The sequence below is a fragment of the Sesamum indicum genome, linkage group LG10 (assembly GCF_000512975.1).
Source record: "Sesamum indicum cultivar Zhongzhi No. 13 linkage group LG10, S_indicum_v1.0, whole genome shotgun sequence".
NCBI classification, from domain to species: Eukaryota; Viridiplantae; Streptophyta; class Magnoliopsida; order Lamiales; family Pedaliaceae; genus Sesamum; species Sesamum indicum.
This window is the reverse complement of record NC_026154.1, coordinates 13,549,207-13,572,424: the sequence shown is the minus strand read 5'-3', so window position 1 is coordinate 13,572,424 and position 23,218 is coordinate 13,549,207. Positions and strand designations below refer to the sequence as shown.

The window sequence follows — 23,218 nt, the reverse complement described above, 5'->3', positions numbered from 1 at the left end:
ATTTATACTTTTATTAATTTAAATAATTTTGAGACATAATTAATCATTCATGCAGAAATTCATACTTTCGAATCTTATTGCATTTTTTATTTCAATTAATATTGTGCGTAAATTACAGTACAACAAATTATGCCAATAGATAAGAAAATCAGAAAGGAAATAAATTTATTGATAATCAACACGAATTTAATAAGGTATAAGAATTTTAAGTTTTTGAGATTTCAAATTAACACTAAAAACGAAATATTTCCCCCAAATATTGCTAACAAATATTTTCATGAGTAGAACTTCTAACAAAATCAGCAAGAAAAAAAAATCGATGCTAAAATTAGTGACTAGCTAATTGTCGACTAAATATTTTTTTTCTTAAATTCGTTGCTAACGTAAATTAACAACAAATTCCATCCGTTTGCAAGGGATTTATACAGTTGCTAATAATATTATTTATTATAGTGTTATATCATTTCACTATCCCAAAAAAAAAATGATTTATTTGCTGTGGATTTTTTAAATAGAAAATTTTCATACCTACTATATATTTGAGACAGATAATTAATAATACGTGGACAATTTCGTAACAAAAAATAAATGACGAATCTTAGCGATGTCACATGTGTTATAAATTTATTTTATTTAAAAAAAAGTTTACACACATAATGTGTATTTATATATGTATATATATATATATTAAATAAAATAAAAAATATAATAAAATTTAAAATACAAATTCCAATACTCTTTTTTAGCCCATTGGAAAGCACCCATTGGAAGAAAAAGCATCAAGCCAAAAGCTCAAAGTTTAGGGTTTTGGAAGGAAGCTTGATTGATTTCCTCTAGAAATGTGAATAGAACCTTTGATATGGTAAGTAAGCATGATTTGCAAGCTTTCACAAGAAAAATTCTACTTTGGCATCCTACCAACCCTTCAATTTATTTTGGGCATTTTGCCAAATAATGATTATTGCATCTTTATCAAACTTTTTCCAATATTCTTGCATTTGTTAGTTGCAAATGCATTTAAACTAATATAAAAATATATACGGGTATGAAAAGTTACTTTTTTATTTATAAGTTCAGACACGTATTCTTTTTAGCAGCTAAATGCGCTCCAGCTCTAAATAATAAGTAACTTTGCAGCTGGCCAGCCAATAAAAGAAATATCCAGAAGAAATGTGACTTTTTCCCATTATTAATTTACTATGGTCACGCCAAAAATCATGGCTCGTGTAAAACAATCACGGCTGTGCAGCAACCATTAGTCTTTGTTTCCACAGACAAGGCTGAATTATTATCCATAACTAAAAACCATGTGTAGATATTTTGCTTGACCATTCGACCGTGGTAGATAGTATTGATTTACCATGATTTTTTAGCCGTAGTGATTTACAATGTAGGGGATAATTCATTTTTTTGTAGTGTCAATTTATTGGTAAAATTGCACTTTTGATTCTGTAACTTTACGTCATTAGTGCTTTTGGTCTAGTAAGTGATGTCTCAATCTAGTAATTAAAAATTGAAGTTTTTTTTTGGTACAGTTCAAGTTCATGACGTCAAATCCAATCGACCAATCATATCTTGCCTAAAATGAAGTTTCATAAACAAGTTTGAAATTATGGGTTTGAATCTCAACGGACATGTGTTTCATTTTATGTGAGTTATTATAATTTATTTATTATTACTAGTCATATTGATGTATAGCTTAGTGTATCGAGATGAGTTACTATAATTTATTTGTCGCTATTAGTTTTAAAAAAAAAAATCGAACCAATATGATGTGTGGATATTTATCTTACTTGGGCCAAAAATATTAAAAGGTCCATATTGAAAGCCCAGCCCAATAATTATTATCACAAAGCCCAGAGGTTCAGCATTCTAACAATTTGGGGCCTGTGAGCTTATCAAATGCCAAGAATTCGAGCGTTTTCGTTGTTCTTTCCTGTCAAAGAAATCCTAAAGTGAAGACCTACAAAAGAAAATCAAAACCCAAATTCTCATTTTCTCTTCAAAGGAAAAATTTTATAATTGAGGTTATTTTTCTTTGATCTTTAAGCAGTTGTAGATGATATCTGTTAATACGTGATGATCTATGAGTATGTAAGTGTCTGTGTGTGTATATTTTATATGTATATGTATGTATGAGGATGGATATATGCTTGTGCGTCTCTGCTTGTGCATTTCTTTGATGATTTTTGATGTATATAGTACCCTCTGCCGGAGAATTATGCGTGCTTGACTAAGAAAGGGGAAAAGGAAAGTGATTCAATTGGATTAGGTTTGGGATTCAGTATTTTTTCGAGCACATACGCATACCTTTTTTTATATTTTTCTGGAGTTGACTGGTTATTTGTTTCCGAAGAATTATATTTGGTATGATAGAATAGAGTCCAGTGAAAAATACTTATACCTTTTTACCGCCTGAAGCTCGATAAGATGAGCTGCTGAAAGAGGTTAGATCTATCAGTTTGAGAGGAAGGAAGATACCTCCAGGGTTTTGAAGATTTAGAGTGTTGGCATTTCTTGTTACAGATGATGTGTTTGTTTATCTTAATTTTTATGTTTCTTTCTATTTGTTGTTAGGGTTCCTCCTTGAAAATATGGATAATAGATGGTATAGTGGCAAACAAGAGATGCACAATAAAAGGCAACTGAGAAACAATGAGGTAAGGATTCTGTGGATTTAATTTATCTTTATACTTCTTAGTTATTTGCTTATCATCATTATATGCTCCTTGGTCGGCATGTAGATGTGGTGTGGCTAATAAATGTCCTGTTTATAAGTTTCATGCTTCATACAACAAGGCTTATTAGGGGAAAAATTCGTTTTCATGTTTGTGACTCTACAGTGTGTTTGTGCTCCTTCCCGTGGAACATATGGACTGTGCTTTGTTTGTTTATGTGTTCTTCTGGATCAGTCCTTATGGTTTTACATTGAATATTTGTGTTTAAACTTCTTTCTCGAGTTATGCCATCTTGTACTGTTAGTTTTTGGCAGTCGCGTTTAAATTGGGAAATCTCCACTGATCTTGTACATGAACAATAATTTTTACCGCCAATTCTGCTGTTTGTTATAGAATGAGATGGGCTTTGATCCGTCTTGGAAAGGCAAGTATGTCATTTAAGATTGTGTTGATGTAATCTTAATCTTGCATCATCTAGATCAATTCTTTGCCATGTTTGTTTGAGGCAACAAAGTAACAGCAACAGTGATGGAATTACATGTTTTCTAATGTTTCCTTATGTAGGCATATGAGGCTACTATTCTTGAGGATCTTGCTGAAGATTTCCGTCTACCAATTGATCATAGGGTCACAGAAAATGTAGATTTGGACAATGTGGAGCAAGCATCGTTGGACACACAGCTGCCTTCATCTAATATTGGGTTCAGGCTTCTTCAGAAGATGGGATGGAAAGGGAAGGGCCTTGGAAAAGATGAACAAGGTCTGTATAGTAATGAGCTGCCTTTTCTCATATGATTTGCTGCTTCCAGCCCTTCATACATCTAAAGGATTGATCTGCTGTTAACTTCCTGTTGAGTTTGTATATGATTCCATGTCCTTCAACTCTCTAATATCTGTTGGTTTTCGATTGCTGTCTATACAGAAGTTCTGGGTTCTTAAGTTAATATTATTACTTAACCTTGTCATTACAATCTTTGTATGCCACCTATAACCAGGTGTAGTTACGATCTTTCTGTGCCACTTGTAATTGGGGGTATTGACTCAGAAACTAACAATGAAACCATACTATATCTGTTTGAGCAAGTAATGCTGATACCTTTTGCTGGATTCACAAAATACTTGCTCACAAGTGACTTCCAATTTTACTTCAACATATAAGTTTGTGGTTTACAAACATTCTGTCTAGTTTATCTTGTCTCAACATTTGTGCTGAATCTTGACATTTATGTTTTGCTGGTATGGCATTTTTTTCCTTAATTTTTAGTATATATATATTATATTTTCAGGAATTATTGAGCCAATCAAATCAGGAATAAGAGATGCTAAACTAGGCCTTGGTAAACAAGAAGAAGATGATTATTTTACAGCCGAGGAAAATATCCAGCGCAGAAAGCTGGATATTGAAGTTGAAGAGACCGAGGAACTTGCCAAAAAGAGAGAGGTATACCTTTCTGCTCGTCTTAGTGGTCAAAGAAAATACTTTCAACTCTAGGTTAATTTGAAGTTGATGCTTTACTTTTTCTGAAACATACATTTAATAGCAGAAGGCAGCATATAGCATTTATGTGTGTGTTTTGATGGGAATGGTATATCATAAAGGGATCATCAACTTTGGAAGGTCTTGAGAATTTCGTGCAGTTTTTATTACCTGGTGGCTTCTACTGCCTGCTTCGTGCACATTATTAAAATCCAGGTTATAGCAGAACGCGAGCAAAAAATTCAAAGTGAGGTGAAAGAAATACGGAAGGTGTTCTATTGTGATCTCTGCAACAAACAGTATAAATTGGCAATGGAGTTTGAAGCTCATCTAAGCTCCTATGACCACAACCACAGAAAGGTTATTTTACATTTTAGTGCATACCTTGTCACGTTCTGGTTATGTTATTGTTCTTTGTTGATTGTTTTATCATCTCTGAATTTTTTTTGTAATTTTGCTTTCAGAGGTTCAAACAAATGAGAGATATGCATGGAAGCAGCAGTCGTGATGATAGACAGAAAAGGGAACAACAACGTCAAGAAAGGGAGATGGCAAAGTTTATGCAGATGTACCTACTTATCCTTCACGGTTTCACCAACCATTTTTTATCTTTTTACTAATGATTGATGAATGTAAATGGTCCCATATGTTGCTATTTCCATGTTTTGTTGCTTAAGATTTTCATTTTGCTTTCTTACAGGGCTGATGTCCATAAGCAGCAACTGCAGATACAGAATCAGGAGGAAACTGGAACTGTTCCTACTCCTGCTGCAACAACTAGTGCTACTGCAGTTGCAGACCAAGATCAGCGAAAAGCTCTAAAGTTCGGATTTTCGGCAAAAGGCAGCATGCTTAGGGTATTCGCTCTGTTCTTTTTCAGATTGCTCTATACTATGCTGCTAATATTTGATTTCTTTGTGCTTTCGATGTTTAATTATTATGAGAGCTAGTTACTAGTTGCCACAACTTATCCTTCATCTCACCTCTTGCAAAGGTGCTACGTACTGTAGATCATCCCAGAACAAGAGTGGAAAAGAGTAATTAGACAAAAAACAAACTAAGAAATAACTACTAACAACAATGAAACTGCAGTGAAAAGATGTGCATGAATACAAAAGTTGGACAAACATTGTACACATATTATTCATTTGTCTATAGTAGAGAGGTCTTTATAATCACATTTTCGGTTATGAACTGGAACATTGTAAATATACCTCAGGATGCAGCTAAAGCGAAAATCATTCAGCGGGTGCCTGAAGGTACCATGAGTAAAATTCGAGTGTGTAACTGAACTTGCACTTTGCTATCAGCCCATGAAGGAACAAAAATGAGAACTTGATTACTTTAGAATTGGGACCTTCAAGCTCAGATCACAAAAAATCTGACTAGTAATCACTTTTTACTGTAACAGTACAGTATGCAAAGAGGAATTCTTGTTATCTTTAGCTGTATTTCATTAGTTTAAAAGGGGCCTTGCTGTTATACATACATTCAATCCACCAAGTATTATATGAATGCTGCTCTACTTTATGGTTGTTTGTAGTGAGTTGCATCCTCAGAAGGATGCACATATATATATATATATGTGTGTGTGTATCTGTATCTGTATCTGTTCCTTTCAATTCCTGGAGCAAGCTCTGTGCATAGCTGAGATATACTTGCACTGGTTTGAAATTCTTGTCTATGATGGGTTTGGCTCGCAGACCCTTAGGCTTTGCTAGTGTTCATTTGCAATTCACTTTCCGCATATTTTTTCCCTTTGGACATAGAAAAATGTTTTTTTCATGTTGTTTCCAACTTAAAAGAATTTTCTATTTCCACTTTTTCATGTTGTTTCCAACTTAAAAGAATTTTCTATTTCCACTCTTTTTCCAACGTCCGCTCATGTCAATCATTACATTATCTATACATGTGCTTATATATTTAAACCATTAACTTAATAAATAATAGTACACATTTTAATAATATATTGATGTGATACTACTAATAATAAAAAGATATAATAACATTTCAGGTCCATAGAAAGCCGAATTGAGAAAAATCACATCTTCCCACTTTTAACTGGAAATAGCAATGAACATGTAACTACATACTGCCTCAGTAGTTTTAACTGACCTTCATCACTCAAAAGTTCTTCATATTAATCACTTTCTATGTTGGTTCTGTTTCATGAATGTATTGCTGCTCTTTATTCTTCTCTTGGGAGTTGGTGTTACAATTTCTGTTTCTCTTATGTCCCGACATTTGCATGAAGCAGAGCTCTGCTAGTACCACTGCCAAGAAGCCGAAGGTAGCTATTGCCTCAGTTTTTAGCAATGACAGTGAAGAAGAATAGGGAAATTTCTAACACCTCCTGCTGATATTTACTCTGTCTGAGACCTCAGAAACGCCCGATTGTATGACTCTTGTATTTTAATTAGTTGACTGTAATCTCCATTGAAACTGTTTTCTATAGAAGATGTTCTTCAGGAATAGTAATTTCAGGACAGGATTCTCTCCTTTTTTCGGGGCAGCGGTCTGTACGTGTCAATCCTGTTATAATTTCATTTCACAACGTGGTTCGAAGACATGGTTGCCTAATGTATTGCTGATGGGCTAGTTTTGCAATGAAATTATTGACAATTAACTGCTTTTCAATTGCATATTTTGGACAGTGGAAACCTGGGAGACAGAATTTAAAGGGTATTTTTTTATTTATATTTTTCTACGCAACGAGAATGTATTTATAATTATATTAAATACCATGTCAAATATTTTGTTAATCTGGCGAAGACTCCAAAACGAAGACTTAAGACCAGCTGCCATATAAAGGCGGCTCCACTTCATTTTGCTGGCCATTTCTGCTCAGTGCTTGGCTATTCTTTTCATGTTGCTAGAATTGTTTCCACTATTGTGGACAAAATATCCGCAAAATTACCCCTATCCTCCATTTAAGAATTATACTTACACTTATATTCGCTCTGAAAATTACATATTTTTGTTAGAAAATTTGAAATTCACTCTGAAAATTACATATTTTTGTTAGAAAATTTGAAATTCACTCTGAAAATTACATATTTTTGTTAGAAAATTTGAAATTATATTTATACTCCCTATGAAAATTCTTTCTTTACATTTACTGCTTTTCTATTAGGATTTGAACGTAAAATATTAGCACTAATAGAAAAAATCACATAACCTTTTAATTTTGCCTTGGTGAAAAGATATTTCTTATCATTGTTTGTTTTGTAATTTTGGATTACGAATTAAAAACTTCATTTCGAATTTATGTATTCAAAATGTATTGGACTACATGTACACACACCTTATCTATACTACCAGCCAAAATATATATATATATATATATGCATTTATGTTTTTTATATTGTATTCATGAACTAAAGCATATTATTAATTTTTTATTTCAGCTATAATCTTTTTTGGGATTAAATGTTGAAATAAAAATAAAAATGTAATAATTATAGGATATAAATAATGCTACCAAATCAAACATGTATAGAGTGTCAATGTCATTTCTAGATTTCTTGTAGCAAAATTTTCATTTCTTAAACAATCGTCTCTTCTCCATATATGAATTCATAAACAAATAAAACAATAAAATATATGATAAATTTTAAAGGTCTCATAAGAATAAGGGCTTGATTGCTTATAGAGGCTATTTTTTTTTTCTTGCGATGAATTATTATTTTATTTTGAACAAGTAGATTACAATTATTATTTTTAAATAATAATATTTAACTATTATCAACAATAATAACAATCATATACTATTCATTTATATCAGATAATTATACATAGTCAATACCTATTATTAAATTAGAACTATATATGTTATTAAAGTAGAAACATTTACACGTTGTGTGGTTCGAATCCACCACCTTAGAGTCATGACTACAAAGCCTTCTTAGTCGGAGAATTTGAGATTCTATAATTATAAAACGAAGGATCTAAGTTCCATCGATATACAGATTGTTATTTGATTTTAATAGTAGTTATTTATCTATTTGAATAGTAAGTATTAATTTATTACAAGTATTTGCTATTAAAAAATATTATATTTTTTTATTTATAGTTGTCATATTAAAATTATCATCTATACATACTATTTATAAAACAAAACTCTTTATCGTACCAATTTTTAAATATTCAAATTCATCATTTAATTAATTTATTCTCTTAAAAATTATTAAAATAGTAATTTTAATATTTTTTTAATAATCTTACAATATATATATATATATATATTCTCTCAACCCACTTCTTCATATATATTTTTTTCTCACAAATTTCTATCTTTTTAATAAATTCATAGTTATAATTTATTTTTTCACTCTCACATGACTCGAGGTTTCTTCTTCTTACAAGACTTATATCTTTCCCCTCTCCTCAAACCATGTTTGATTAATTTACAAAAAAAAAAAAAAAAAATTTCACATCATAATTTTTTTTATATCATCGCGAGTATATATATTTATACTATTATAAAAGTGAAGTGACATATAAATATTTATTTTGCATGTAGATATAATAATCGGTATTGACATAATATATATTATACAAAGTTTCAATTTTTAATTTAATTCAAATAAATATTTATTGATTAAAAAATATCAAATAATTTTGTACACAATAACAAATTTTAACATACAAAAATAAATTATAAATTTTAATAAAATAAAAATATTAATATAATTATGCACGTAGGTACAACGTGATACGGTGTTACGACCGAAAAACAAAAAAACACCTTAATTGGTAGGAGCAAAAGCCAAACCTCAAACGACAAGGAAAATAACCATGTTTATGTATAGGTCAACCTCAAAGCTCATCTGAAGATGATTGGGATTGGCATTGGGATTGGATTGTTGGGGACAGCCACGTCCTCGCATGCTTCCACAATTGGAATCCGAAACCCAAACGCCCATATTTAACCGCATCCAATCCTTCTGTAAATTCTTTGTGCGTAAATCTAATCACAATCATAAGTCCTTTCCACCCTTTTGGAACTGTGTACATCACCAACTTCTTGCGAGGGATCCACACTCAAGATTCTATTATTTATTACAAAACACTCTCGTTCTCCCATCCCTCTCTTTCTTGCAAGAGTTTTAATCAAAGATTGAGGCGATCTTGGAGGAACCCTTTTGCTAATTGCTCATCCCGGATCGCCTAAAGCCCAAGTCTTTGGTTAAAAGGTGCTTTTCTTGTTGGTTCAGTTGCGTTGTTGTGGTTTTAGGGTTTGTGGGTTTTGCCAGTTCTAAGACTCGATTTTGTTGAATTTCCTTTTTTGTAGTTGATCTTTGTTTATATGTTTACTATAGTTTGTGTGTGTGTGTGTGTATACTGCTTGAAATCGTGGGGGTTCCCATTGTGAATTAATTCTAGCAATAATGTGCAGAAGGCCACATATGCTGCACACTTGAAATTATTCAACTTTTTGCAAGTCAAAGTTTGTGATTATTGTTTTGTATTTCTTTTTCTTCTTTTCAACTTCCTTTTTGGGTTGTGTTGCGTTTTCTTGTTGCGCCTGTTTAGGGCAACGGATGGTTTGGTTTGTCTTGCCAAATAGGCAGACAGAAGTTGAAGATGTTACTATCAATGCATAGTTGGTGGACTGCCTCTGATTGTTATTTGCAAATGAGAAAGTACCTCCTTTTCGCACAGTCTTTTTACTTTATGAGACAATCCTCTGTGCTTCTACACTCAAATTTACCCCTGAGGGATTGAGGATGACCAATAGATAACTTTACAGTTTAAATGAGGGATTCGGAGTTTAGACACTTTAGGTTCAGATTGATTTGGTAACTCTTAAGGCGTTCAGTGATTAGATTGATGCATGCTTGATATTTCAATATTCTGAAGTCACTTTTCTCGCTTGTACTTATATAATCGGTGTTTATGGGTTTTGTGCCTTTTCTAATATTTGTTCCATTAAACAGTGAGTTAACCATGGTTGGGAAGAAAGTTATAGCAATCTGTCAGTCAGGTGGGGAATTTGAGACCAATGAAGATGGTATACTTTCTTACAGTGGTGGTGATGCTCATGCTATGGAAATTGATGAGAAAATGAAGTTTAAGAATTTTAAGTTGGAGGTAGCAGAGATGTTCAATTGCAATGTTGATACCATGGCCATCAAGTATTTCCTTCCTGGGAATAAGAAGACTCTTATCAGCATCTCCAATGACAAAGACCTCAAACTCATGATCAAGTTCCACGATGACTCTGAGACCGCCGAGATATATGTTATGAGTGAAAAAGTTGCTGCCCCTGATGTATCCCACATGCCAGGCAGTAGGTAGATAATTTTCTACAAACGGATTGTATTATTCTTACCATGCATGAAACATGTGGGAAAATTATTCTTGCAGGTCGAGTAGGACAACGTTATCAGAGGGTGAGGTTCCTGTTGATGCTTCTGCAACTATAGTGAATGATGTTTTGGACGACATAAACAAGCCTGTTCTTCTGCTTGATGCCAACTTTGATGTGGTTGGTGATACTAACCATGATGAGCCCCAAACCGACATACCAAGTGAAATGCCTTTACCTGACGAAATGCCTTTGCCAATGTCTTTCGCTGGCTCCTATGATGAAAAGCATGCTAAAGCTGCACAGCAGTGGCAGAACAATATTACTGGTGTGGGCCAAAGGTTCAACAGTGTTCATGAATTTCGTGAGGAGTTGCGAAAATATGCGATTGCGCATCAGTTTGCTTTTAAGTACAAGAAGAATGATAGTCATCGTGTGACTGTAAAATGCAAAGCAGAGGGTTGTCCATGGAGGATTCACGCATCAAGATTGTCGACCACCCCACTCATTTGTATTAAGAAAATGAATCCAACACATACCTGTGAAGGTTCTGTGGTAACAACTGGTTATCAAGCCACAAGAAGTTGGGTTGCTAGCATCATCAAGGAGAAACTTAAAGTTTTCCCAAACTATAAGCCCAAGGACATTGTTAACGACATCAAACAGGAATATGGAGTCCAACTAAACTACTTTCAGGCATGGAGGGGCAAAGAAATTGCAAAGGAACAGCTTCAGGGTTCCTATAAAGAGGCATATAGTCAGTTACCATTTTTCTGTGAGAAGATAATGGAAACAAATCCAGGAAGTCTAGCCGCTTTCTCCACTAAAGAAGACTCAAGTTTTCATCGCCTATTTGTTTCCTTTCATGCTTCTTTGTATGGCTTTGAACAAGGCTGCCGCCCTTTGCTTTTCCTAGATAGCATATTTTTGAAGTCAAAATACCAAGGCTCTCTGTTGGCAGCTACTGCTGCTGATGGGGATGATGGATTTTTCCCTGTTGCTTTTGCTATTGTAGACGTCGAATCTGAGGACAACTGGCGTTGGTTTTTGCAACAACTCAAAGCTGCATTATCAACGTGTCGTGGATTAACTTTTGTGGCGGATAGAGAGAAAGGATTGAGAGAATCAATTGCTGAAGTTTTTCAGGATGACAATGTATATCATGGCTTCTGTCTGCGCTATCTGTCGGAGGAACTGCTTAGAGATGTGAAGGGGCAATTTTCTCATGAAGTAAAGCGCCTTATGGTTGAGGATTTATACAGTGCAGCCCATGCCCCTGCACCAGAAGGCTTTCAGAGGTGTGTGGAAAGCATAAAAAGTATTTCTGTGGAAGCATACAATTGGATCATGCAAAGTGAGCCTGTTCACTGGGCAAATGCATTCTTCCAAGGAGCAAGATATTACCACATGACGTCCAACTTCGGGGAGCTGTTTTATAGTTGGGTATCGGATGCACACGAATTGCCAATAACCCAGATGGTTGATGCGATAAGTAGCAAGATTATGGAATTGATTTATTCCCGGCGGACCGAATCAATCGAATGGTTAAGAAGGTTGACTCCGTCAATGGAGGAAAAGCTAGAGAAAGAAAGCCTCAAAGTCAGGACTCTTCAGGTATTAATATCTGGTGGGAACAGATTTGAGGTCCGTGGAGATACTATAGAAGCTGTTGATGTTGATAGTTGTGATTGTACTTGTAAGGTTTGGCAGCTGACGGGGTTGCCTTGCTGTCATGCAATTGCAGTCATTAGTTGTCTTGGCCGTGATCCATATGATTATTGTTCCAGATACTTCACTACTGACAGCTATAGAATAACATATTCAGAGTCAGTACATCCTATTTCAAATATAGATGCTCCTTGGCAGAAGGGAAGTTCTAAGTTGCCAGTGACTGTAACCCCACCTCCAACTCGTCGCCCACCTGGCCGGCCTACCACTAAGAGAGTTAGTTCACATGATGCAGGGAGACGTCAACTGCAATGCAGTAGGTGCAAGGGTACTGGGCATAACAAGTCGACTTGTAAAGAATTTTTGTTGGAGTGCTAAGCTATGTAAGTACATTGTCTTGCTTTTGGCAGCACTTTTTATATTTATCTAACTACTCGTTCTTGAGCATGCAGTCACGACCTGTTCCTACTAACCTTAATGAAAGCACAATGAGTAATTCTGTGCATCTATCCTTTCTTTGCTGTTGTTCTCAAGAGTTAACTTTTCTGTATGATCTATGTAGCTTCATAGTCATCTAACACATGTGCTACTATGTTTAAGTGTTTGTTATTAGGGCGGCCGGGTCTGCTGAACTAAAATTTGATTTGAATTAATCATTTTGATTGGCTGCTTTAATTTAAACCAGATAGTGTAAAAAAGGAGGTATGAACTGGAATAGATAGTATAGAAGCAATTCATCATTTTCTGCTTGAATTTTTTGTTTTTTTCCCCTCTTCTGAATAAGTTGGCTTTATTCCTGTGGAGATGACAATCTTTCATCTGTATATTCAGTGACTTGACTATCAATAAATTTGTCATCAGGACTTGAATAATACAGCACATGAAGTTTCTTTTTAAGTTTAAACCATATGGAATCCAAACTTAAGTTCCTGTTTTATATTTCCCTTCTGTTCGTAGAATTCAAATGTTTCTTAGTAACCTACCATGCACCGCCTTTGTACAAAATTTCTAATGAAATATAATTGAGCCCATTTGCATAATCAACCAATTCCAATTCGATTAAACCCTATGAGATGTAGCAGTCTATGCTATTCTTATATAATTCCATTTACTGAGAGATGTGGAAACTGCAGAGTATTACTTGCATTTTGCATACCATCGTCAATGAGAGAGAACTGATAGACTGCACATGTAGAATACCTTCGAACTCCAGGCAATGGAGTTGCATCTTGGATTTGCATATGTTGTGGCTTCCCAACTATTTTATGTCATATGGGCTTTTCTAATTCTCTCCTTGAATCTAAAGAAACTTTTGAACCTCAAATAATTTTAGCATGAATTGTAATTTAGATATAGCATTACTAATGGGATAGAAAGCGGAATTGGTATTATATTTAGGGTTGCTCACTCTCTGATTAAAGAGAACTGGAATTGGTAATTTGAAGTGTTCAACTAGGCATATACCTATTCTCCTCTAAACTTTGAATTAAAATATGATTTCTTGCTGCACGTAACGTGTAAGTACACAATGACACAGCTGCTCCAGTTTACCTTAATGGATGCAAACTAATGTTGATTTGACAATGTGAATAATTTCTCTTTGTAGTGTGTTTTATCATGGGTGCAAGAATTGAAGTTGTGTTAACCTGTGTTCTAAGTTCATGAACGTATCATTATCTTCTGCTGAACTGTATGGCGGTTCTTTAAGATACTTGGCATTGTAGCTAATGATTGCACTCAGTTATGTGTCATAATGGGATGTTCTTCATTATTTCTTGAGCACTTGCTCTTATCGTTTTCTCTTAACCATCTGGGATGCCGATTGCACTCTATTTCAATATGGATTTTGGTGCTTCTTTGAAAATCATCAAAATACCATTGTTGCGCTGAAGCAATGGATTTCTGACTTTTACTTCAGTTTCATTACACAAGCCGTAGGCAGCATATGGAAGATTACTTGCCTCAATGAGCATAATTCGCATTACCATTAACTGCGTATGTATTTGTTAATGTGCGAGAAAGGAACTGTACTGACGTCTGCTGTCCTGTTCTTTTTCTCCAACCTCAGGTTCTTCGGGAAGAAAAATGATGTTGATAACATAACTGATTACCAGGACAGACAGCTGTAACGTATAAATTGACATTTTCATTGGGCTCATGTACATGTTTAACTGCCATTTTCGAGCTTTTCTGATTGGATAGTAACAGAAGTAGAACCTGTGATCGTACTTGTCGCTGCTGACGAACTCTGCTCATCAGCAACTGAATGAACTTTCCCCCTGACAGTTTCTCACCGGTGTCGTCTCATATATGAACCTTCAGTTAAAGACAAAGGGACCCTTTGCAGGTGGAATAGTTTTCTTGTTCTTCAGCTTACAAGAGGTAAAATATTGGAAGAGTTGGTCGACTCGTTTCCTTCGGCAACTTTTCGAACAAAACGAGGCTGGTGTTGTAGAAAATTGATAGATGGGAAAGGATTACCGACACGACTGGAGAATTATTCATCTGAAGTACTCTGGTTTTAGTTTTCTCTTTGTAATGAGATTTGGAGGTTGTAATTTAAGGTAGTGAGGATGCCATTTCTTCATCTTCTTGGTAATTATTAGACTAGTCGGGATAAACCTGTAATATGGGTACCTCAATTAAGGCTCCTAACCATAACGGAGTATCCCTCTCGTCAAATTTTTTTGAGATACTCTCCAACTTGATCACTATAGTCTCACCGATCTATCAGTAAATCAAACTCAATTTTCAATTTATATGATTGTAACATGGTGAATTCTAAATTTCGGATAAGATTCAAAATAAATAATTTAACCGTCGGACAACAAAACAAAGAATCACATGTACAAAAAGTTAGTTATTCCTAAAATGTCCAAAAATTTCCCCCCTGAATTGTCCCTTTCCTGTCTGAACTTAATGATTATATTTGCAATAGTTTTATTATAATAACAACAACATTGTTTGAGCTTTGGGTGTACTTTAGGCAGTACCATTCGTAATCTTGAGTTGAGAAAGTATAGCTAGTAATCTTGTACTGCTCTAACATTGGACTCACACATCCACATCTACTTTCTGCACTAACCTCATTTTTCACCAAATAAAATGATAATTACCCGGAAAAAATATTAAATTTACATGATCTTTTCAAATATAAGTTCAATTGTACCTTAATATTTTGGTATATAAATTAAAATAAAATGTAAAAATTCATAATTTAATTGAAAATTATCATATATATATACATACGTGAGGTGCACAAGAAGTACGAGCTAGAAGGTGGAAGTACAGTATTGCAATTACTATCAAACAAACACACCCAAATTTGTACTTCAAACTTGTACTAACGGAATGCGTCACCAACCAATCCATGAAAACTAAGTAATGGGTATAAATTGGTGGGCTGATATTAATTCGTTGTTGTAAGAAAATTGACTGATCAGACAGTTTCTTGTTCTTGTTTGCAATGAAATTGTTTCATCACCTGTCTGTCGTGTACAAGAACAAGAAGAAGAAGAGCAGTAGCAGCGGTTTTTGAGACGGATTTCATTGAATTGAGTAAGTACGGAGGGTAGAGACAATGGACGAGGGAGGCGGGGACGAGACAGAGCATGGGATGGACCTTTCAACACCATACGATGGGTCTTGTTGCCCTTTCCATGCACTGCCTCTTCCCTGGCTCTCTCTCTCTCTCATCTTTCTCTCACACACACAAGACATGATTATTAATGTTATGTTTTTGTTGATTTAACTATGAATCTCTTATTCCTGATTTGTGTTCTTGTTGGAAGCTCAATTGGTGGATTTTTTTTATATATATCTTCTTTCATTTTTGTGAAGTTGTGCTAGTTTTCGAGGAATTTAAGGATGTCATATACATTTCAATTAGCTCTTACAATGTTCAATATGTTCGAAATTCCAACCACAGACTACTGAAAATTTTCCGATGAATATTTATGGGATCCCCTAATGCACATCATTTTTTTTCAAAATTAAATTTTTTATTTTGATGAATTGATTCAAGATAAAATATAAAAAATTATTCTTTTATTTTGAAATCACTGATCGATCCGGATGAAGGTCTCAAGCCGTTTTTTTACAAGTCACTGGTGTGCCGTTGCACGTACGGACCCAATTTTTGATCTAATTGTGGAGCAGTTCAACCCGATTCATTGGATTTGTGAAGGAATATGAACTCTCTCTCCTTATCTATTGATGTAGATCACATTCACACAAACCATGTAAATTATTGTACTTGTTTGAAAAAACAAAAAAAAACCCATGTAAATTATTGTGATTGAGACGACGACGATGGTGATAGCCGATGAATCTTATCGAGTGATGCACTCCAATTTGATTAAGTAACATCTTAAGAAAACGGACTAAAACGTCATCATTATGTTTTGGGTTGATATTTGATTGTAGCTATGCGTTATTTCTTACCGTTACTGATAGTGTATTGGCGAATATTTCTTACAGTTGAGTTCTTATCTATCAATATCTAATAGGCTATGATGTATGGACCATGGACATGGCAACATAAAAATTTTTAAATATTAGAATACGGCACGACACTGACATGACTATATTTAATATATTTTTTATTATATATTTTAAATTTCGCATAAAATTAAAATAGTGCAATATAAAAAATATTAAGATAAAACATAAATAAATATATCATATATCTAAATTGTACGATATTTTAAATATCGTACAATTTATCTTCAATATGTCCAACGTAGCATATAACTATTATTAAAAGTATATGCTATTAGAACCAAAATAAAAACTAGTTTATCCTTAACCTCAACTGTGAGCTTATTTTTAAAACTAAAAAATATATATATTTATCAATTTTATAAAATTTTGAAATATAAAAATAAATTGACAATAAATAATCTAAAATTAAAGTTAAAGTAATTAATAAGTATAAAAATAGAAAATTGTGTTGAATATAAAATTAAATTTAAACTTTTTTACTAACTAATTACCTAAAATAATAAGTACTTTTTTGGATATAGAAATACATACTTTAAAATAAATAATGAACATGTGCTTCAAAATAAAAATAAATAAGGTAAATAATTATTAATAAAAATAAAAATCATTTCATTTCATTAAGTGACAAAATAAAATTCAAATAAGACTACTATAAAGCAAACATGTATTTTAAGAATAAATAAATAAATAAGACTTATAGATAATTTAAATTTTAAAATAGAATTAGTATTTATAAATAATTCAAAGGTAAAATGATTGAAAAAAAGAGACGATAAATGAGAGGGATTCATCATTTTTGAAATACTATTACAATATCCTTTATTGATATTTATTTTAATGCAGTTCTTCATTAAGTACATAGAAAAATGTGAAGGTGGAAAGAAAATTCATCGTGTCAGTATAGCGTAATTTGTGCTAGAGAAATTAATCTTTAGAAAAATATATTATAATTTCATATTATTATATATAATAAATAATAACTGAGTTTATGTTATTGATATTTCAAAACAAATGAATTTTTATCTTTGTGCTGGAGAAATCTTTGGCGAAATATATTATAATTTTGTATTATTAGATATAATGAACAATAACTATATTTATATTAATAATATTTTGAGTCAAAGGAAATTTAATTTGTTGGATAAATACTTTCTGGATAAACATGTACTTTTATATACTTAGAAAAAATAGATAAATAAATAATATTGATTTAATTAAATTTCGTTTGAATTGCTAGTACATATGAAATTCATCATAAATAGTGAAAATAAAATAAATTCCTCACCTCTCTCTCGTCTTTTCTACTGATATAAATTATCTCATTTCCTTCGGGGATTAACAACCGGAATACACTTGAAAAATACATAACATAAATCCTTTGTGTTCTTGAATATCTTTGTGAAAAATCGTTGTGGTTGGCTTTGTGCTTAAGTTTTTAGTGAACGAGTGGTGTTACTCTTGTTGAGAAAGGAGCAACCGTGAGTGTGTGGGTTCCCAGCCTTCTTGTGGCCGTGTCGATCGCCTCGAATCTTCGGCTTCCTGAGTTGATATTCTTTATTCGCTTTCGTTATATTTCTATAAATATCATTGTTGTACATTTAGCTTATATTATTTAAAAGTTCAAAAATCATAAATTTGTAATAGTTAAGTTAGGTTATTCAAGTTTCCACTGAAGGGTAAAAACCAAACACTTTACCTTGATAAATATAAGTGTACAAATATTTCAGCCATATAATATTATGAAACTCTTCAATATTCGACTTTTTTATTGATGGTTTTACTTGATATCCTTTAAAGGAAGCAACAACGATTCCACTAGTTGTACTACTGTTGCTAATCGAATTGATACGTGTCAATTTCCAGTGTATTGCTACATATACATGCAATTTGTCGTTTTTTCCATACAAATCACAAAATTACACATATAACCATTGATAAAATTACAAAATCCAAGGAATAAAAAAGTAATCTCATTAAATCATCAAGTGAAAGAAAAATACCAGACAAAATTAAATTAATAAATATGATGTACATGTTCGTACTCAATCAATAAAATTAAAGAACATGAATACTGAAAGAATTCTCTATGCTATAGTAGAGATTCACAGCTCTGTGATTTATTTTTGTGATTTGTTTATGCAAACACATTATTTATAACGATCAAAACTTCTTATTTTATTTAAATTATTTTTAATTCAAATAACAAAATAGTTACAATTTAATATATAATAGCGACTTATCTTTTATACTAAATGATAATAAAATATAACGAACTTATTAACTTTTTTGAAACATTTTCGTGTCTTTTTTGAATTTTATCCAAAAAAGTTACAAATTTGTTTAGATTAAATGGTTAGGGAATACAATATAAAATTCATATTTATTTTTTTTGTACCTTTTAATATTTTTTTATTTTGATCATTATCATATTAATTTAAATTCATTATTTCATAGCTTAAATTATCCACATTTTTTTGTTTGCCGTACATAGAGATTTTTCCTACTCCATGTTTGAATTTTTAAGAATAAATCTGAGTGATTTCTTTCTTTATTTTATTCAATATTTATCAAAAAAACATATTGTATATACATAATTTTATATACTTCAAAAAATAAGAGATAAAACATAATATTGAGTATATTCTTTTATATAAATATTAACATTTTTTATTCTTTATTTATTTTTTTTCTATTAAATTATATTGATTAGATGCTACATAATATTATCAATAGGTATTGATATACATATTTTTATATACTTAAAGAAACAATAAAGAAAATGATATTGATTAGAATGTTTTGTACAAATATTAATATTTTTTATTGTTTATTTAGAAAAACTTGTTAGGTAATATTGATCAGATTCTTTTTTTATAAATTCAATATTTTTAATTCTTTATCCAAAAAGTTGTTAGATGATATTGCTAAGATCTCTTTCGGATGAAATCTAATAATTTTTTATTTTTATCTAAAAAATATATTATATTTTATTTGACATAATAAAGCTTATTGAGGCTGTCCATATATGCGGATACGTGACGCTTAGATGGATAGTCTAAATGGTTCTGTTTTATTATATATAGATACGATTTAAAAAATATACATAATCAATGTATTTTAAAAAGTATACAATAAATAATTTCTATTCATCTAAAAACTAGTAAAACAAGCCATGATTGGGATTATTAAAGATATCGTGTCTAATCATATCGTATTATATTATATTATTTAAAATAAAAATATTTCTATCTTTTTCCTACATATCATATATGAGGTGGACAAGTTAGCTTTTATCTAATTTGTCACATACACTTAATACTATAAATATAAATACTTAATTACATTAATTATTCTTTCTCATTATTAATTTCTTATTTTTTTAGTCCATCCATTTATGTTAGATTCTTACTTATTTCTCATTATAAGTTACTTTTTGTTTTTAAGTCTTTACCATTTCTTTTAAATTTTAAATCAATTAGCTTATTTAGATCCACTTCGTTAAAGAGGGGGACCGATAAAACTCACAACCTAACAATTTGATTTTTTGCGATTATTTGTTTTTATTTTTGTTATTGCTTTTCGTTACATATTTATATATATATATATTTTGTTTTCGTAGATTTATTTTGGTTCATCAGATATTTTTTAGTTGAAAATGGACCTAAGATGTCTTTGCTTAAATGATTTTACTTATGTAATTTCATTTAATTATTCAAATAATTTAATTTTTGTATGGTTTATGTTACAAGTGTTTAATGTAATTGTTTAAAATTACATGAAACCATACAAAATTGCACGTCAATTTGAATTTATAAATTGACAATTGGAACATATTATTTTGTAAAACATTAAATGATAATTCGATTTGCAAGCACCTGAAAAAACAGATCGAATGAGTACCATAATCATCTATACTATTCAGATGCAATTTATATAGGCGACAGGTGAAATATCTACAATTTTATTTTCTTGATTGAATTATAAATTAATTGATCACATTACTTTTCTTAAAAACACACCCTTTTAAATAAAGACAAATATATTGGTCATTTAGGTAAAAATGAAATGATATTTAGATTTTGAAATTAAAAATAAAAATTAAATTCGAAAAATATGTAGGGCAATATCACAAAAATGGAAAGAAGAAATAAAGTCGAAACGACGACGTTCCGTGAGAAAAATACAGTTAAATAGTGGCGATGTTGGTTATATATTAATCTCATGGCTTCTCGTCTGTTTTTGCAGCGTTCATTTGTTGTAGTCAGTGAAACCCTAACCCACAAACCCTACTGGCTCTGTTGATATGTGTTGATTTCTGGTTTCTGGTATTTAGTTCGGGTAAAGATGCTGATTAAGCCGGAACCCACCACCACAAATTCTTCCGCCGCCGTCGTGCCGGTGGCGACGCTGTGCGGCAACTGCGGCGTAGAGGAGCGCCGGCTGCTCCACCACGTGCGCCACCGCGGGATCTTCCGGCGCCTCTGTACAACCTGCGTTCTACGACTCCATCCACAGTCCTTCTGCCCCACTTGTTTTCAGGTCTACCCTCCACCCCCATCAAACGACGCCGTTTTCACCTGCTTCAAATGCTACTCCTCCTCTCACTCCCACTGCGTCGCGGCCGGCGCCACCTCGCCTCCTAGTCCTTACATTTGCCCTCTTTGCCTCCACCCCAATACGCCCATTTTCAAATTGAAAACGGCGAAAGAGGCAAATGTCGACATCAGCGAGGCCATGAATGTGAAGAGTGATGATTGCAGGGTGATGGATAGAGATGCTGCGAAGAAGTTGTTGGCTGCTGCAAAAATTGCGTCTGCGTCTATGAATAAAGCGGCTGTGGCTGCAAAGGCGGAGGCCGAGAGGCGGGCGAAGGAGGCTGCATTCACAAGGAAGAGGGCGAAGGAGGCATTGGAACATGTTGCGTATTTGGTAATGAAGGACAAATTGAGGAAGAAGGAAGCGGCTTTGGCAGGGTCCGGTGAGGTGGCAGGGCTAGGAGTAGGTGGAGGTGGCGGCAATGTTGGTTACACCAGTGGAGGTGGAATTGGTGGTGTGAAAATGGAGAGAGAAAATAATGTAAATGTTAATAGTAGTATTAGTAATAGAAATGGGAGTGTGGCTAGCGGTTTGGCCCCATCAATTGTTGTGGAAGAGAAGATGAATAATATGGGGAATGTGGATAGAGTGGACAACTCAAATCAGGTTTTGGCGGCACTGAATGCGGTTGAGTTGAGAGAAAATGAGATGGGTGGAATAACACCACAGAGTCTGGCGGTGCGAGTTCCTCTGGATAATGATCACACAGTTATGGATGTGGATGAGAAGGGAAGAATGGGTGTGAGTGCCGGAGAAAATGTTGGAGGATTGGTTGGAGAGAGGAATGACAACGGTGGTAATGATCATGTAATGTTCGCTGATGTGCAGAGTGATGCCGAGAATCTCAATGCTCATGGGGAGAAACTAGAGGATGTGAATGATGAGGTGGTTTTGGTTCAGCCGGCTGCGGATCAGGTGCATTATAAGGAGAATAGTAATGGTGGAGAACAGCATGCTAATGGGGGGCCACTGTAGTTGTTGCTTTTCTAGAAATGCTTTCTGAGTAGTGGAAAGATCTCAAAGTGGGATTCAAAGGTTTAAGCCGAATTTGTTGGATCAAGCTGTTCATTTGTTATGTATTTTATGATATTACCCTGGTTTCAGGGATTTGGCTGCAATCACAGTCTTGGTTTTGCAGGACTTTGGAATGGGATAAGGTGATAAATCATGTGTGTCGGTGCGATCACCGATCTTCTTTTGTTTGTTTTTGCTGTAGACCTTCTTGTTGCCAAGGTTGATCAGCATTTCCTGTGAAGATTTTCTTGAACTTTCTATGTTATCCATGTAACTCAGCTTTGCTTCATACATCAAAATCTTTGCTTTCTGTGCTGATTGTTTAAATTGATTGTATAGCGTTTAAAGACGGATTTCATGCGAGTCATACTCCATTTTCTTTCCTGGAAACACAGTTTAAAATTGATGCATCTGTGTTGACCTCTATGGTTTGTTTTCTGATTATATTGAACTGTAATTCTTAAAATTCTCATAGTTGAAACTTCCTTGGCATTCAATATCAGTACACAGTTTTGCTTCATCGTCCAACACTGCAGCGATATCACTTTGGTATGGTGGTAGTGCTGTTGAAAAGTGATGAATTCTATTTGGGTAAGCCTTCACAATGAAGTTCTGAGCTCGGCACATCACGCATCGATCAATGGGTTGAAATTTCAGTTAAATGTGGATCACTTTCAAACATTCATGCGAATTGAAGAATGAGCTTGTTCTGTTCTGTGACTTAATCTGGGAGTAAAGTTCCAGTGTTCATCACTTTCCACTTATTTTCTTCTATCTTTCTGCCTGTTCACTCTTTTTTTCCCCCTTGTTTTTGATCCAACCGAAGATTACTTACTTGGTACTTACAGATTATTTATCAATACAATCCTCGCATTCAATCAAAATTACAAGCATAAAACTACAAGTGACTTGTCATACCAATTGAACATATAAGTGAAATTCATGGAGTTATTATGATTCAATCAAACTAAC

At 33.2% G+C, this 23,218-nt stretch overlaps 3 protein-coding genes across 5 annotated transcripts; all 3 read left to right on the top strand.

Moving 5' to 3' along the window:
• LOC105172466 (G patch domain-containing protein 8) lies at positions 1,878-6,788 on the top strand. 3 transcript variants are annotated; one of them, XM_011093904.2, is made up of 8 exons: positions 1,878-2,027; positions 2,578-2,660; positions 3,243-3,438; positions 3,965-4,119; positions 4,372-4,515; positions 4,620-4,723; positions 4,856-5,012; positions 6,413-6,788. In XM_011093904.2, the coding sequence occupies exons 2-8, from the start codon at positions 2,595-2,597 to the stop codon at positions 6,488-6,490; spliced, it is 900 nt and encodes a 299-aa protein (XP_011092206.1). In that variant the 5' UTR covers positions 1,878-2,027; positions 2,578-2,594; the 3' UTR covers positions 6,491-6,788. The 3 variants fall into 3 exon arrangements, with proteins under 3 accessions (XP_011092206.1, XP_011092207.1, XP_011092208.1); XM_011093905.2 differs by having other exon boundaries at positions 1,921-2,094; XM_011093906.2 differs by lacking the exon at positions 1,878-2,027 and having other exon boundaries at positions 2,034-2,660; positions 3,305-3,438.
• Positions 8,889-14,836, top strand: LOC105172465. The gene is made up of 4 exons (XM_011093903.2): positions 8,889-9,350; positions 10,095-10,451; positions 10,525-12,516; positions 14,202-14,836. Exons 2-3 carry the CDS (start codon positions 10,105-10,107, stop codon positions 12,509-12,511), a joined length of 2,334 nt encoding a protein of 777 aa, XP_011092205.1. The 5' UTR covers positions 8,889-9,350; positions 10,095-10,104; the 3' UTR covers positions 12,512-12,516; positions 14,202-14,836.
• On the top strand, positions 20,861-22,599 carry LOC105172464. The gene has a single exon (XM_011093902.2). The coding sequence runs from the start codon at positions 20,981-20,983 to the stop codon at positions 22,205-22,207; it is 1,227 nt and encodes a 408-aa protein (XP_011092204.1). The 5' UTR covers positions 20,861-20,980; the 3' UTR covers positions 22,208-22,599.

What these genes read in the sequence shown, in the direction of transcription:
- LOC105172465 (XM_011093903.2), top strand. Translation starts at nt 10,105, where the DNA reads ATGGTTGGGAAGAAAGTTATAGCAATCTGTCAGTCAGGTGGGGAATTT. An exon ending in TCCCACATGCCAGGCAGTAG is followed by an intron (nt 10,452 to 10,524) that starts GTAGATAATTTT and finishes TTATTCTTGCAG; the next exon opens with GTCGAGTAGGACAACGTTAT.
- LOC105172464 (XM_011093902.2), top strand. Translation starts at nt 20,981, where the DNA reads ATGCTGATTAAGCCGGAACCCACCACCACAAATTCTTCCGCCGCCGTC.
- LOC105172466 (XM_011093904.2), top strand. Translation starts at nt 2,595, where the DNA reads ATGGATAATAGATGGTATAGTGGCAAACAAGAGATGCACAATAAAAGG. An exon ending in CCTTGGAAAAGATGAACAAG is followed by an intron (nt 3,439 to 3,964) that starts GTCTGTATAGTA and finishes TTATATTTTCAG; the next exon opens with GAATTATTGAGCCAATCAAA. An exon ending in ATGGCAAAGTTTATGCAGAT is followed by an intron (nt 4,724 to 4,855) that starts GTACCTACTTAT and finishes GCTTTCTTACAG; the next exon opens with GGCTGATGTCCATAAGCAGC.